The sequence below is a fragment of the Schistocerca piceifrons genome, chromosome 2, assembly GCF_021461385.2.
Source record: "Schistocerca piceifrons isolate TAMUIC-IGC-003096 chromosome 2, iqSchPice1.1, whole genome shotgun sequence".
In the NCBI taxonomy this organism is placed as follows: Eukaryota; Metazoa; Arthropoda; class Insecta; order Orthoptera; family Acrididae; genus Schistocerca; species Schistocerca piceifrons.
Window position 1 is genome coordinate 120,341,535 of NC_060139.1, and position 16,474 is coordinate 120,358,008.

The 16,474-nt window shown below is 39.7% G+C and overlaps 2 protein-coding genes across 2 annotated transcripts in view; one reads left to right on the forward strand and one right to left on the reverse strand.

Annotated features, from left to right (window-relative positions):
* The window catches only part of LOC124776359, a 94,977-nt gene extending 87,656 nt beyond the window's left edge, over window positions 1–7,321 (forward strand). Inside the window, exon 2 of the mRNA XM_047251311.1 lies at window positions 5,416–7,321. Coding sequence (XP_047107267.1) covers window positions 5,688–6,230 — 543 coding nt within the window. The 5' untranslated portion in view covers window positions 5,416–5,687 and the 3' untranslated portion in view covers window positions 6,231–7,321. The remainder of the gene's footprint in view (window positions 1–5,415) is intronic.
* Window positions 1–16,474, reverse strand: part of LOC124776358 — a 96,361-nt gene that overhangs the window by 55,883 nt on the left and 24,004 nt on the right. Inside the window, exon 4 of the mRNA XM_047251310.1 lies at window positions 7,818–8,059. Within this exon, the coding sequence (XP_047107266.1) occupies window positions 7,818–8,059 (242 nt within the window). The remainder of the gene's footprint in view (window positions 1–7,817; window positions 8,060–16,474) is intronic.

Here is a 16,474-nt window from a genome sequence, read left to right on the forward strand (position 1 = left end):
CGTGGTGTCATAAGCCTTTTGCAGGTCGAAGAAGATGGCTATAAAGTGTTGATGTTGGGCAAAAGCTGTCCAGATGGCAGACTCGGGATATACCAGATTATCAGTAGTGGAACATTCTTGGCGAAAACCACCCTGAGACAGAGCCAGAAAACCCCAAGGATCAAGGAGCCAACACAGTCAATAGCTCACCATGCATTCAAGTAACTTACAGAGAACACTGGTGAGACTAACTGGGCAATAGCTATCCATCTCTAGAGGGCACTTACCCAGTTTCAGTACTGGGACAACGATGCTTTCTCGCCATTGTGGTGGGAACTTGCCCAAGCTTCAGATGTGGTTAAAGGTGGCAAGGATATGATGCTGATAATCCACTGAAATGTGCCTGAGCATTTGGTTGTGGATGTGGTCTAGCCCTGGGGCTGTATCAGGGCAGGCGGCTAGGACATTTGATGAATCCCGATTCACTGAATGGAGCATTATATGGCTCTAGGTGGCGTGTAGTAAAAGATAATTGCTTTCGCTCCACCTGCTGATTTAGGACATGAAAAGCAGGTTGATGATCTTCTAACACAGAGCATAATGCAGAGCAAAATGTTTGGCGACAGCTTCTGGGTAGTGTAGACAGTGCCATTCAAGGTAATACCAGGTACAATAGCAGGTGTCTGGTACCTGTAGACACAACTGATCTTTGTCCAAATCTGTGAAGGGGTGGTACTTGGTCCAATGTTTGAAACATACCAATCTCGGCATTCTTACTCCTATTGTTTTATTAAGTGGTGGACCCAGGTAGGGAGCTGCTTAAAGGCAATGAGGTGCTCCATCTATGGGTGCTGTTTATGGCATTGGAGAGCCTGCCTATGATCTGTAATGGCCCCTACGATTTCTGATGACCACCAAGGTACTGTCTTTCCTCAAAGCAGTCCCAAGGAAAAGAAGACTACTAAATCAGCTGCCGAAAAAATGGCTGTAGTTGTATTCTGGACTGCCTCATTGATATCTGAATGCGGCGGGGAGCTGAGGGCAACAGCAGAGGTCAAAGTACCCCAGTCAACACTGTTGAGAGCCCATCTGGGCAGATGTTCAGGGGAAGTGACACTGAAGGAGGGACAGGAAGATTGGGAGATGGTCACTATCACACAGGTCATTGTGGATCCTCCAGTGGAGGAATGAGAGAAGACAAGGGCTGCAAATGGAAAGGTCAATAGCTAAGATTGTCCCATGCGCCACACTGAAGTGTGTGGGAGTACCAGTATTCAAGAAGTAATGGTCAAGTTGTGCCAGTAAATTTTTGAGGTGTTTATCGTAGCCATTGACCATGGTTCCACCCCACAATGGGTTATAGGTGTCGAAATCACCCAAGCTTAGAAAAGGTGGGGGGAGCTAAGAAACCAATGCAAACACGTTCTAGGACACTCCACCATTGGGAAGAAGGTAAACACTGAAGATGGCAATATCCTGAAGTGCACTTATCCGAACAGCCAAAGCCTCCAATGGCATGTTAAGAGGCATAAGTTTGCTATATACTGTGTCCAGGCAAACTCCGCCCAACACTATGTCATAGGTAGCACAATTCTTATTATATCCCCGGAATTCACTAAGGGGCTGGAGTCCATGATGCTGGAAATCAAGTCTCCTGAAAAGCAATGCAGAGGGCAGGGGAAGTGCTGAAAGGGTGATGTAGTTCATCCATGTGGTGGAAAAAATCACTATAATGCCACTGGAAAATAATGTACTGTGAAGGGAGCAAGGAGGCCGGTTATGCCCTAGGGTCACCTTCTGCCACTGGATGAGGGGTTATGGCATCAACACACATAGGTTTTGGGTTCAGTTGTGTGGTGCGATCTGGGGCCTCAGGGACTGCCAGAATCTCCACCTTGGCTTCAGGAGGGGAACAAGCACAATCTCGTGGCCTGGGGGGCTACTGGAATCTTCGCAATCATTATCATTAATTGAAACTGATACAGAGAAGCCCATGCAATCATCCAAATCCTCTAAGGAAAGGAATGATGATGATGAAGAAGAAGAAGAAGAAGAAGAAGAAGAAGATTCCAGTAGCAGCCTGTGGCTCCCTCAGTCACTGGCTGGTGTCCAGTTGTAAACCGGCAGAAACCTTGAAAGGAAATGTCCAAAGGAACCCCTTCCTGGTGATAGAAGCCAGAGGAAGGTGATTTGTCTCTGGCTGGGAGGTGGGTATCAGTATCACCAGTGGGTGAGAAGCCAACAATCTCAAATTGGGTGTGGGGGAGGAAGCAGCAAGAGGAGAGCCCCAAACCACAGGGGATCAGACATTGTTGAGCGGCCCTGAGGGCCCATCGCAGGAGCTGTAACAGGCAGAAGTGGGTGATGTCATCCTAGCTGTAGCATATGACACTGTTATCCATGCTGGGTGCAACCGTTCGTACTTGTTCTTGGTCTCTCGATAAGTTAGTTTGTCGAGATTCTTATATACTTGTAATTTCTTTTCTCTCTGGAAAATGGTGCAAACTGGCCCAGGGAGAATGGTGCTTGCCACAGATGATACAGGTTGCAACATGAAGACATATGTCGAAATTTCAAACACTTGAAGCACCGCATGGCAGGTAGGGGGGAGGGGGGGGGGGGCACATACAATTTCACATCGCATAAGTATACCATCACTCTGACCTTTTCAGGCCCTCAAAGGCCAAGATGAAAGCACCGGTAGCAGCCCCCTACTGTCCTTTGGCCCCCTATATACTTTGTACATGGCAGACAAAATGCACATCTCTTTGCTCCAAGTTGGTGCATAACTCCTCATCAGATTACAAGAGCGGAAAATGATGGCCAAAATAATCTTTGGACTATTATGGGTACTGAAAGTCACCAATATGTCACCCAGCTTGTTACAAGTGAGCAGCACTTGTGACAGGGCTGCGGATGCTGGTTTGATTAAAACTGACCCACTTTTCACTTTAGATATGGTTGCCACTTCCCTCAACTTGTCTTCTATGTTCTCCTCAAAGAATAAGGGCCTGGGACCAAGAAGGAATCCCCATCAGTTCTAACGCAAACCAAGTACTGGGGGCACTATTTCTCTGCTTGCCACTTAGCCCTATGTTCCTCCATGGCGTAGCTAAGGAAGGGAATATTTAGGTTTGTATCTCTCCACATTAAATGAGGACTTCCCTTCCATAGATAATGCTCAGACCGTATGGCTGCCAGTGGGATGTAACTTCTTCCACTTCTTTTGCGGCTCAGCCACCATAGTGTCATCCACTCCAAACAGGGCCTCTCCCCATGGGCGCCACACAGCCTCAGCAACTACCTGGCCAGTAATCGATTGCTTGGAGTCCCCATGCCCCAGTCACAGCTGGCACATACTCCTTGGCATACATGGGAGTTTTCAGCTCCCGGCACCAACAGTGCAATCCCTGCATGGTCACCGGCTACCATGCCAAGAGGAGAATATTTTGCCACAGGGTTATTATGCAAAATTTCATTATCTGCTGTATTATTCCACTAACTAAAGAATTTTCCGATAAGAGACTCTAATTCTTAAGGGCCATAATTCTTACGGGCCATCGGCAGCTGGCGTAACGAGAAATGCTATGCATTTTGGAACAGCGTAAGTAAAGATATTACATGTTTATTTTGCACTGATGATGAGCCTTTTTGTAAGCTACTGTCCTCATTTTCCTCAGTCATAAACTTAACAAACCATTGTCACAGAATCCTCTCACAACTGTGTCTGCACAACATGTTAGTAAGGTGACACTTTGTAAACTCCGCTGTTTTTTAGCAAAAGAAGAAAATTCTAACATGACAGCATAAATTCACCATTCATGACACCTCTCTGAAAGTGCAAATGGTTAACAATCCTGGCAAAAATAAATCATTGTGTTCTCAGCGGATTTCTTTTTATATGCTAACCAAAGCAGAGGTGACAGATCTTTTTGAATGGTCACCAAACAAGTGTGGGCTTGGATGGGCTCCACTTAATATTTACAGGAAATGTGAGCGTAGGCTTCAGTTTAGAATGGTACTTCCCCTCCAGCACTCGACAATTCCCCTACAGTGTCTGCCCATAACCCCCACCACTATCGCTCACCCTTCATGTGCCAGGCCAACTGCACATCTACAACCACAGTCATCTGTGCAAACATTACAGGGATAACGAAGGTTTACAGGGACATTGACAGTCGTTATTTTTGTTTAGAAGATATTTCATTAACTTTCTTCTGAAGCTATAGATGTGATTCAGTTCTCTAGTGTAATGCAGGAGGTTAATATAAAGTGGGTTCCTGTTACTGAAAAAGGACTTCAAAGAAGGGGCTTAACAATAGAACAGGGCACAAAGGATTTTGTTCCACTGAGAACAGGTGTTTCTGCCATGCTGTTCAAACACGAGTGTTAAGGTTGAGGAGAGATATGAGAGACAGTAAGACAAAGACAGAGGGTATGGAAATCTCTCCACTTCTCTGCTTGCAGCCAGGATAACTGTGCTTATGTTGGTGAAATATGATCGAAGAGTCGAACATCACAGACATAACAAACATAGTCATTCATACCCAGTTCGAGATACCATGAACTCTCCTGAAATCTTGCAGGATAACATCGCTGTAATCAGTAAATGGTAGTGTAAGCATTTGCACAAGTTTCTTTTTAAGGTCCAGAGGGAGAGCTTTTTATACTTTAGTAGGGTATGGAGAGATGCTGATGCTTTGAGATTCTTAATAGCCATTTTGAGATTTACTGGTTTTGAACTTACGTAGATGCAACTGGAAATCATCAGCATAAATGTGGTGTCTGCAGCAGTGCAAAACTAATGACATGTCATTGACACACAGCGAAAAGAGAAAAGGATCTAATACTGAACCCTGGGGGACAACTGATACTACCTGCCTCCATTGTAGCTTAACCCGAATCATCCCAGCGTTGCCATATGGTAATGCACCGCAAGCGTTGTCATTTCCGCAACTCGGCACTACACGCTTCTTGCAGCACAGATAATCGCATCGGAATTTCATTGTTGGAAACTCTAGCAGGTGTCTGGTACAAGCTTGGGTCAGTTGTTGCTTTGCCATCAGTGAGAGAAGACTTGGAAAGTCAGCATGATGTCGGAGGAAGATGATCCCTCATATATGACAATGTAAAAGTTACTTTTGAATTACTTACTTATTCAATGCAGTAATGATACCTACTGGAGATTCTTGTTGAAATATGTATCTTTATTTCAGTATTGTCATTTTCCAAAAAAATTGTATTTTAAAAATAGTTTTATGGTATATTGTATTTTTGTTGCCATATGGCAATGCTAGGTCATACAGCACTTTTCCCTATTGCTGACATTTTTGGTATGCTATTACGTGTTTTATGGTGTTTCGAATAGTTTTATTTAGAACTGAAGCTTGATTACAATAGATGGATAACTTTCTCTCTGTTTTCACATTATTTTAGGCCCATTTAACTGAAAGAAGCCCTTGATTACTTAGAGAAAATTATGGGTGAAGATGACGAGCCAACAGCATTGTATTTACAACCCCCCGAAACCGAAGATGGAGCTGTTAGCGGAGATGATGACAAGGAAGATGAAGAAGGTGGGTTACCAGATAACGTGTGCCGTGGACAGTTAAAAGATAACTGTGAAATAATTATGAAAAATGGCAGCTGTATTGAGACTATTGAACAAATAAAATCCCGACAAAATGTGGAAGCAGAAACTGGAATAGATGACAAAATTTTGGAAAGTTTTAGAATGTTTTCAACAATCTGTGAGTACTAATAATGAAGATATTATGAACAATCAATCTTGCAAGTCTTCAGTGGAGTTACAACATGTTCAGTCAACAAGGTCTACGTGTATAATTCCACCATTCAACAAGAACGCAGATTTCAAATGGGTAGAAGACAAATCTGAACCAATTACTGCTGTATATCCTCCCGCTAATTACCAGGATTGTTTGGGAATGCCACCCAATGAACAATTTGAGAAATTTTTCCATGATGCTATATTACAAAATATTTGTGATGAGTCAGAAAAGTATGCTAGATTTCTTGAGAAGCCTAATCCAAACAATACCTTGGAAGAGTTGAAAGTCTTTATTGGCATTTTACTTGTAACTGACTACAACTATCACCCATGTGTACGATCATTTTGGGGCAATGATGGTGATCTGAAGAATGAAATGGTCTCAAACGCTATGCAAAGAAACAGCTTTCAACAGATACTGCAGTTTCTTCACTTTGAGGGCAGTCGGAAAAAAAGGAAGTGAGGGGGATAAAATGTGGAAATTATATCCCATTACAGACCATCTGAAAGCAAATATGCTACACATTTCCATCCCGAGCAGAATCTTTAGTACGACGATGTACGATGGCATACTTCGGACGTCATGGCTGTAAGCAGTTTATAAAGAGAAAACCACTGCGATTTGGATACAAGGTTTGGCCTTTATGCACACAAGCAGGTTACCTAATAAATTTCAAAATATACCACAGTCAAAATCCACGAACGATTCAAGAGTATGACTTGTGACTACGATTGATGAGTTTGAAACAGATGTCCAGCAGCTCCAGTTCTCATTTTATTTTGATAATTTATTTACTGGACTTCCATTGTTAGCAGAACTGAAATCTCTTGGGTTCTATGGAACAGGAAATATCTGTGCAAACAGAATTCCGAAAAACTGCCCACTTGAAATCAAAACAGTTCTAAAGAAAAGGTCAAGAGGATATGTTACTTCTATCAAAATGGAGGATACTGGTATAATTGTCACCAAATGGTTACATAATGCTCTTGTAAATGGTGCACCAAAATCATATGGAAAGAATCCCATTTCACTGGTGCAGTGTTATTCCAGAGAACACAAAAAGAAAATCAGTGTTAGAAAACAACAGATCACTGGGAGGCATGGACCAAAATGGACCTGATGTAAACCTTTATTGAACCGGGAATCGTGGTAAAAAATGGTGGAATTGCATCATGGTTGGTTGATGTGGGTGTGCATAATAGAATTGCCCATCCTACCATATCTCACTTAGAATTTCGCCACCACATTGCCATCTACTACTGCAATCACTATGGAGAAAATCCAAAGGCCCAGGACACAGGCGTGCATTACAAGATACAACTTATGAAAATCTATGTTATGATGAACTTAACCATTGTCCAGTTTCAACTGAGAAGAAAAGGAGATGTGCTGGTGAAAACTGCTCCACAATCAGTCGAACTGCATGCTCAAAGTGTGAAACTGTACTATGCATAAAATGTTTTCAAAATTACCATTTCAAAATTTAAAAAAGGTACTAAACACATGTACAATATTACTGTATGTTCATATTTCATGCAAATAATGAAATTTCTCATGTCTTTATGCAATAAAAGCTAGTACGGATTGAAAAATTCTTGGAGTATTATTTTCCTGTGTATGACCCAGCATTGCCATATGGTAAAGCATTGTTAGGAGAAAGCGAGAAGTGTGAAAAGAAAAGTATTGATAGTTTTTAGTTACAGGCATCTCTCTAGTTATGGTTATGAACATTTTTCGTACTTTTTGAAAAAAATAATTCGGGACATAATGGTTTAATGGTGCCGCGCATGATACATCACTGGTGAGACATCAGATATGAGCAAAACAATTGCACTGCAATGGCCGAGAAATGTAGCCTGCTGAATTTAGCAAGTAAAATGTTGGAAGTCAACAGTGTCATAGGCTTTCCTGAAGTCTAAAATGTACATAATACTCGCCTCTGGTGTACCCGTGGCAAATTAAAACAAAACACATCAAGCCTCTGTTGCACATGCCTCCTTCTACAAGCTAAAAATTGCATGCAGAATGTATTAAACATGTTTTGCAAACCTCCACATCGTGCTCAACTCCAGGTTGTGAATAATTGTAGTGAAACTTGAAATCTGTAGAGTGGCCATAGTAGATACAGTCAACAAACCAATAGGTAAGTGTGTGTCTGTTATTACTCAATACATAATCTCTGTCTGGAGCAGAAAGCTCAACAGTGTGTTCAACTTCTTGTGAACTAGACACAACAGAACTGATGTCTGCATTCCCTGGCTGTGACATGTTCATCTTGCCATTCAGTAGCTCTGGAAACAAGAACAACATGAAGTTAAATCTCTGCATCTCAAAGTATCTGAACTAAGATCTAAATCAAATGCCACAAATCAACAATATGAATTACATTATGCACAGATAAAAATCAGCTGTAAATGCCCAGATTTGGAGAAAAGAAAGTGTAATGTCCGGACATACAGAAACAGGTTTAATACAGTGTGTTTCAAAACGAATATACAGGTTTAGGGCTTTGTAGCATTTATTATGTTCACCTTACAAATATAAATAACGCTTCAAATGAAAGAGCAACTCAAACAGTTTTGTTTGTGTACCTGTACGCAAAGGGAAGAAACTGTAACAACCAAAAGTGACTAAAGAACATGCTGAACAAGTGAGAGCCTTTCACGGATCGCTAGTCACGATTTAGCATTTCCAGTGATTGTATATTTCAACTATTATGAAAAGGATAAAGTGCTACTCACCATAAAGATGACTTGTGGGAGTTGCAGATATGTGCAATGAAAAGACTGTTCCACACTGAACTTACAGCCAAAGCCTTCTTCAGAGAAGTCTGGCTACAGCGGACAGAGATAGTAATTGTGCGCTTTTTGTGTACTTGTGTGTGTGTGGAGGGGGGGGGGGGGCTGCTTGTGTAAATATGTATGTGTTTTTCTTTCTTTTCTGAAGACAGTGTTGGCTGAAAGCTCAGACTGTAACAGTCTTTTCATTGTGCCTCTCTGCAACTCAATGTGCATCTTTACAGTGTACAGAAATCTATCCTTTTCACCATTGTTGATATTCCAACCTGGATTTTCCATTAAATAATATGTTTCAGCAATACTTTGTTACATACTTCTTCCCTGCTCATTCCTTTACTCCCTTGAAGCTGGAAATTTCTCTCACATTACTGTTTACAATAGTTAGTGAAGCCTGATTATCTTTTCAGTTTTTAAATATGATTAATTCAGTAATGACTGGATATTCTGTACAATATTATTTCATTTGCAGGACACAAAATGTGCTAAAAAGGCTCAAACATTATGTCAGTTCTGAGGCTGTTAGTATCAACACCAAGTGGAGGGGGGGGGGGGCAGAGGTGCAGCCATGAGAATTATTTAGTTGCTTAAACAGAAACTTTACAGATTCTTCACACTTTATATAGTTTTATATTTATAGTTCATGTAATTATATTGTCATGCTGCTTAAACTTTCCTGATGTAAGAAATGTTACTGAGGGTCCTAAGCACTGTCTGGGTCAGGTGATCTCATCAAAACTCTGCTGCTCTTTGATAAAGCACTTTAGAGTCATCTTCAGGCTTCACGGTGAGTGTTTTGCAACATTCATATAGGGCATTATGGTAACTGTCATACTGTGACAAGTCCATATGCACATAGCAATGGTCATTCACTCTGGGATCCTCATTGTGACACACATTGTTGAACTGTGATGAAACTAAACTATCACATGGCCAGCAAATCCAAAGCAGCAAATACTCACTTCTTAGTTTTTAATTCCGTCCTCTGTAACCAATGTGATCCTGCTCATGTTGTATCCTATGCCTTGCTGAAATAATACACACACTATCATTACATTTTCACTTTCAAATACATGGAGGGCCTCTTTGCTGACACAGACTCAAAAACAGTAGTAAGGGTTTTTCCTGGCTGTATTCAGACAGTGCTTGGTAGCTACCTATTTTTCTACTTGCCCTAACTATGAACAGTGTTGGTGTGCTTCTCAGATGAGCAATGTAATATCTCTAGCAGATGCACATCCACGAAGCTCTCGCTAAGTTAAGTGATTAATATTTAAATAAGAGCTAATTTAGTTAACATTACATTTTAGACTAGTGCATTCACTTATTCACTAGGCTATCCAATGAAGGTTTTGCTTTTCTGAGCTTATTTAGATTGAAAAGAAAGTATTTCATAAAGGCCAGTAGTTGATAGGTTTGCTTACATTTTAGGCATAAAATTCATGCGAGTGTAGATTTTTATTTCTTTGACTAGACTTAGTGGTTCAAAGTTAAATTAATTCGGGTCTGTCATATAGTGTTTCAAAAGTAAGTTTAAAGGTTTGTTTACATTAGCGTTTAGTTACGTATTAGCACAGGTTACGAAACTTCAGTGCTCTTTTGCCAAGTTATTCTCTGCTTTTGTGTAAATTTTTCTATCAAACCATGTGTGACAAATGTGGTGGTTACTGTAGAAATCTAATGGACGGGGTCTTCTGTGAAGACCGTAGGTTATCGTCACTGGGTTGAATGTAGTGGTGAAGAAGCAGGGCTAGATAATGAGGCTCTTCCATGACAATGCAGGTTATGTGGAAAGGACAGAAAACTTGCTGAATGGGAGGCAAAAATTTGTGCCCTTAAGGCTGAATTGGAAAACATGAATTTGGAATTATGAAGGCTCAGGCAGGAAAACGAGATGGGGTGCTGGGAAAAAGTAGCAAGCAATTGGAAAATAAGGGCACTGTTGAAAAAACTTTCGAATTTCAGTTAGGAAATCAGTTTGTCTTGCTATCTGAAGTAGTGGAGGAAGGGCCTCATCCAGATTTAGCTGAATGTAGGCTGAAGCAAAATATTAGCTTAAAGAAAAAAGAGAGATCAGGATCAGATCAGAACAGGAAAAGAAGAATTCTACTTTTAGGTAACAGTCATGGGAGAGGTGTAGGCAGCAGATTCAGAAGAAATTAGGTGCAGGGTACCAGGTCACAAGTTTTGTGAAACCAAGTGCTAGCCTTAGGCAGGTGAAAGAAAACTTAGATCAGATTTGCAGGGACTTTGAGAAGGAAGATCAGGTAATTATAGTTGGGTGAGCAGGAAACAGCCTGGCTATGAATCCAAGATATGGTATTACAAGTGACCTGGATAAAATAGGAGCAGAAACTGGGCACACAAATGTGGGGTTTGTGGAGGTTTTTCAGTGCCACAATCGATAACTGTGTAAACACTGCTCTAAGGCATGTTAACACTGAACTGAACAGGATGCTCCAGACAACAGCAAAATCTCACATAAGTGTTGTTCCAGTTGATGCTATTGGTAGGTAGGGATACACTACACATGGCCTGCATCTAAATAGGAAAGGGATAGCTAAGTTTGCTTCTCTATTAGCAGATGCTGTACAGGGTGCCACAGTCACACAAGAGATGATCCCTGTGGTTAATGGGACCAGGTAGACAGGCTTTTTAGGTTAAAGCCAAAGTCCAGACAGATAACAATCAAGAAAAATAGAATAAATGAAGCTTCACGTACAGTAAATAGGGATATAAAGCTATGGGTAGTATCATTTTACTTCATCAAAATATCAGGGTAATAAAAAGTAAAGTAGATGAGCTGTTAGCATGTTTTGATAATCTCAAAAATAAGAAGGATACTGACATACTTTGTCTGTCTGAACACCATGTAACTGTGTAGATAAGCATCAGTATAAATGGGTATAATTTAACGTCTTACATTTGCAGATCCAGCATGAATAAAGGAGCAGTTGCCATTTACACAGAAGAAGGGTGTAACTACCAAACCACAGAAGTAAGCAAATTTTGTGTAGATCAGCACTTTGAAGTTTGTGCATGTTAACTACAGCTACATAATGTAGTGTTGATATTAGCAACAGTATACAGGTCCACAATAGAAGATTGGGAGCCGTACATAAAATAGTTTGACTGCCTATTATGGTGTCTGTGAGACAAAAAGAAGAAGTTATTAATCTATGGTGATTTTGGTGTAAATGATCTAAGCAATTCTGATAGGTAAAGTGAACTAGAAGAGTTGTTAATGACATGTAACTTACAATCAAAGATCAATTTTCCTACACATACAGCTCAAGATGGTAGCACATTAGCACTCTAATAGATAATGCATTTGTACATCAAGACGATTTAAAACTAACACATACTTTCCTTGTGATAAATGGATTATCAGATCACGATGCACAGCTGATTAACTTACAAAATTGTTGGGGATATGTGAACAAACATTTTCCAGCGTGCATAGTGGCGCACAAGATATGATGTGCAGAGTGCATTAGACTCTGTAGAACACACATGTTCCGTGATTGTTGATGGGCAACGTAACATATTTGCGTAGCCAAATGTATTAATATGTGTAGTGTGAATCAAGCTAAAGTTTATTTTGTCCCTTAAATAGTTGTTACTTGTCATTTAGCTGCGTTAATCTGCATAAACTACGACAGGTTATGGGCCCAGCTACTGGATTAAAGCTAAATAATAAGCTTTAAGGTGACGTGTATTTGCACAAAAACTGCACGGAAATTCATATAAAGTTGGATTGTGTACGCTATATGAAGAAGAAAAATAACTGTTAAATGAGTACAACATAGATACCGCAAATAGAGTGGCTTGTAGGGGGCAAAAATTACGCGACTTGGAAATTTGCCATTGATGCGTATTTGCACTTGGACGACTTACGGGACATCGTAAACGGTAAACTGGAACCTACGGAATCACGTTTTGCTACTATGGATTGGAAGGCGAAATCAAAACTAATCCTTTTGATTGATCCAGTGAATTTGTTCACATAGAAAAGGCTGCGTCAGCAAAAGAGGTATGGGACATACTGAAAAACTCATCTGAAGATGGTGGTTTAACCAGAAAAGTAGGATTACCTCATGAGCTGATAACCACAAGATTGAATAAGTGTGAAAGTGTGGATGAATATGTGAATAAAATAATTTCAATCTCCAATCGTCTGAGGAATATTGGTTTTGAAATTGCACATGAATGGATTGGAACTTTATTGTTAGCTAGACTACCAGAGAAATATTCGACAATGATTATGGGTTTGGAAAGTTTGGGAATACCCATTACAGTGGATAGTGTTAAAGATTATACAGGACATGAAGAATGAACCAGATTCTAATGCTTCAGAAAAAGAAACAGCATCGGCTTTATACCCTTAGTACAAGAAAAAGCCAATAATATGTTTCAGATGCCAGAAAATTGGACATTTTGCTTCACAGTGTAATGAAAAATTAAGTATAAAAGAAAAGAAGCATGCCAATTCTTAGTAGTCTTGAGAGAGAGACTACCCATAAAGGTAAGGCATTTTCTGTCTTTTACTCTTTTAATGAAGCAAGTGACGATCATGCAGAATGGTTCCTGGATTCAGGAGCATCTGTGCACATTACCAAAGCTCCATCAGGTTTGTATGATGTTCAGTCAAGGACTGACATTGGTATTGCACAGCTGACAGATCTAAGTTAAAGTGTGAACTTGCAGGAAAAGTGGGTCTTATTTTCTTGTGAATGGGGAAAAGGAAATTGTTATTGCTCATGATGTACATTATGTAAAGAATATTGCAACTAATTTGTTGTCAGTAAGCAAATATTAAAGAAGGGTAATAAAGTTATCTTAGCTATAGAGGGAGCCAAAGTGATAGACTCTTGTGGTGATACTGTAGCTACTGGAAGTAATGTAAGAGGTATTTACTAAGTGAATACAGTTCAAAATACTGCTGAAACATGAAATCACTCTGTTTATGCTGCAAAAGGTTTCTTGTGGCATAGGAGACTTGGCCATTTGAATAGGAAAAGTACGACTTTACTGGAGAATGTGGCAACTGGGATGGAAAATTAAAGAATGAATAATGTCCAATATGAGGTGTGTTTGCAAGGGAAGCAGGCTCGATTGCCATTTAAATTGAATCAGAGCAGATCCACCAAAGTCTTGCAACTCATACACTCAGATCTCTGTGGACCTATGGAGAATAAATCCTAAAGAGGAAGCTTCTGTTTCCTGAGATTCATAGATGATTTTTCTAGCTACATGTATGTTTATTTTATAAATAGCTAGAATCAAGTGAATGATGATGTGTTGTTTATTGCAAAATAGTCGAAAGACGGAGTGGGAAGAAAATTAAAATTATTAGATCAAACAATGGTTCAGCTTATGTAAACAGTCAGTTTAAGGAACAGTTGAATGGAATAGGTATTAGGCATCAGACTAACATTCGCTACAGTCCTCCTCAGAATGGAGTTGCAGAACAAGCCAACAGAACTATTGTAGAAAAGGCAAGAAGTATCTTAATCGACGATGAGCTACCTAAGTGCTTTTGGGCAGAGGCTGTGTCAACACCATTGTATTTAATTAACAGACCATCTACCAAAGCTGTGAGACACAAGACACCTTATGAAGTATGGACTGGGAAGAAACCGGATTGAAAGCAATTAAAAGTCTTTGGATGTGATGCCATGGTTCAGATTCCAAAACCATTAAGAGGAAAATGGGATGCAAAATCTCAAAAATATATTTTTGTTGGCTACTGTGAGGATTCAAAAGGCTACAGATTTTATAATCCTGTGAATAAGAAGATAATAAGTAGTAGAGACGTAGAATTTTTAGAGGATTGTAGACCAAAAATAAAGGAAAGTAGTCAAAATGATACAGTAATGCAACCATGCGTGATGTTGATAGTGCTGAAACAGAGGAAGATGAGAATGAAGAGGAAGCTGATGTGCTACCTGAGAATCAAATTGAGGAAGGAGATTCATCAGAGGAAGTCAGTTTAAGGCGGTCTTCACATATAGCAAAACCAAAAAAATATCCAGAGTATGAAATGTAAGCTGCCCCAACAGTCAACAATGAACCAATCACAGTTGATGAAGCTTTAGCAAGTTCAAATGCTCAAGCTTGGAAAAAGGCAATTGAAAAGGAGCTGCAATCTTTTGTGGATAATGATACATATGAATGGGTTGACATGCCTGAAAACAAAAAGCCACTAAAGAACAAGATGGGTGTTTAATATTAAAAATCCTGAGAGTGCAATACCAAAATTCAAAGCCAGATTGGTAGTTAAAGGATATTCCCAGAAAGAAGGAATCGATTACAATGAAACTTTCTCACTTGTGGTGAAGTATTCATCATTACCTTTTAGCTCTTGCAGTAAAGGAAGACTTATTAATTCATCAAATGGATGTGAAAACAGCCTACCCAAATGAAAGGCTGGAAGAGGAAATATATGTGATTGCATCTGATGAAGTTAAGCAACCTTATCAAGGGAAAAGGAGAATTTGGCATTTGAAGAAAAGCATATATGGATTAAAGCAAAGTGGCCATTGCTGGAATAAATGTTTGCATAAAACTTTGATAAAACTAGGAATGTTACAGTCAAAGGCAAATCCAATTATATATCATAAAAGGAGCAATGAAGAAATTGCAATCATGGCCACATGGGTAGATGACTTTTTTATTTTAATCAATAGTGATAGCCAGAGGGACATTTTAAAAAACAGTTACCGTCAGAATTTAATATGCATGATTTAGGGGAAATTAATCAATACTTAGGCATGAAGATTCTAAGAAGTGCCAACGGAGAAGAATTATGGATTGATCAATCTCTGTACACAAGGAAGATCTTAGAAAAATTCAATGTGGCATATTGTAAACCTATTTCTACTATGGAAAATAATGCAGAACTGCTATTAACTGATGATGACAAGACATGTAAGGAAAGTGTACCCTATTTGGAAGCTGTAGGAAGTCTACTGTACTTAGCACAGACTTCCAGACCAGACATTGCATTTGCAGTAAGCAAGTTTTGTAGTGATCCCAGAGAAAAGCACTGCATGGCAGTCAAGAGAATATTCAGATGTTTAAATGGAACTGCTGATCGTAAGTTAAAATTTTCTAAAACTGGAAATGTAAATTTGGAAGGATACAGTGATACAGACTGGGGAAATGAGCTGGAAAGCAGACACTCCATCACTGGAAGTTGTTTTAGACTAACGGGAGAATTGATATCATGGTCATGTAAGAGACAAAGAAGTGTTGCTTTGAGTACTGTAGAAGCTGAATATATGGCCTTGTCCTCCACTATCCAAGAAGCTCTTTGGGTCCATACACTGATGAGTGAAATAGAATCTCGTCCAACATTAAAGCCAACTGTGGCAGTTTGTGACAATATGGCAGCTATTAAAATTGAAAAAAAATAATGTCACCAGTGTAAGATCAAACATATTGACATAAGGCATCACTTTATAAGACATCATGTGGAACAGAGAAATATAGTTCCCAGTTGTCTATGCACAGAAGAAATATTATCTGCTCTCCTAACCAAGCCTCCCAGTAAGGACAAACTTCAGAAGCTGGTGAAACATTATGGTTTAAGCTCGGATGTATAGTGTTGAGTATCTGAAAAATATTTGTTCAAGGGGAAGTGTTGCAGATATGTGAACAAACATTTTCCAGCGTGCATAGTGGCGAACAAGATATGATGTGCAGAGTGCATTAGACTGTGGAATATACATGTTCCGTGTTTGTTGATGGGCAACATAATATTTTTTGCGTAGCCAAATGTATTAATGTGTGTTGTGCAAATGAAGCAACAGTTTATTTTGTCCCTTAAATAGTTGTTAATTGTCATTTAGCTGCATTAATCTGCATAAACTACAACAAAAACCTAGCAGGGTGTACAGTTTGGAAACC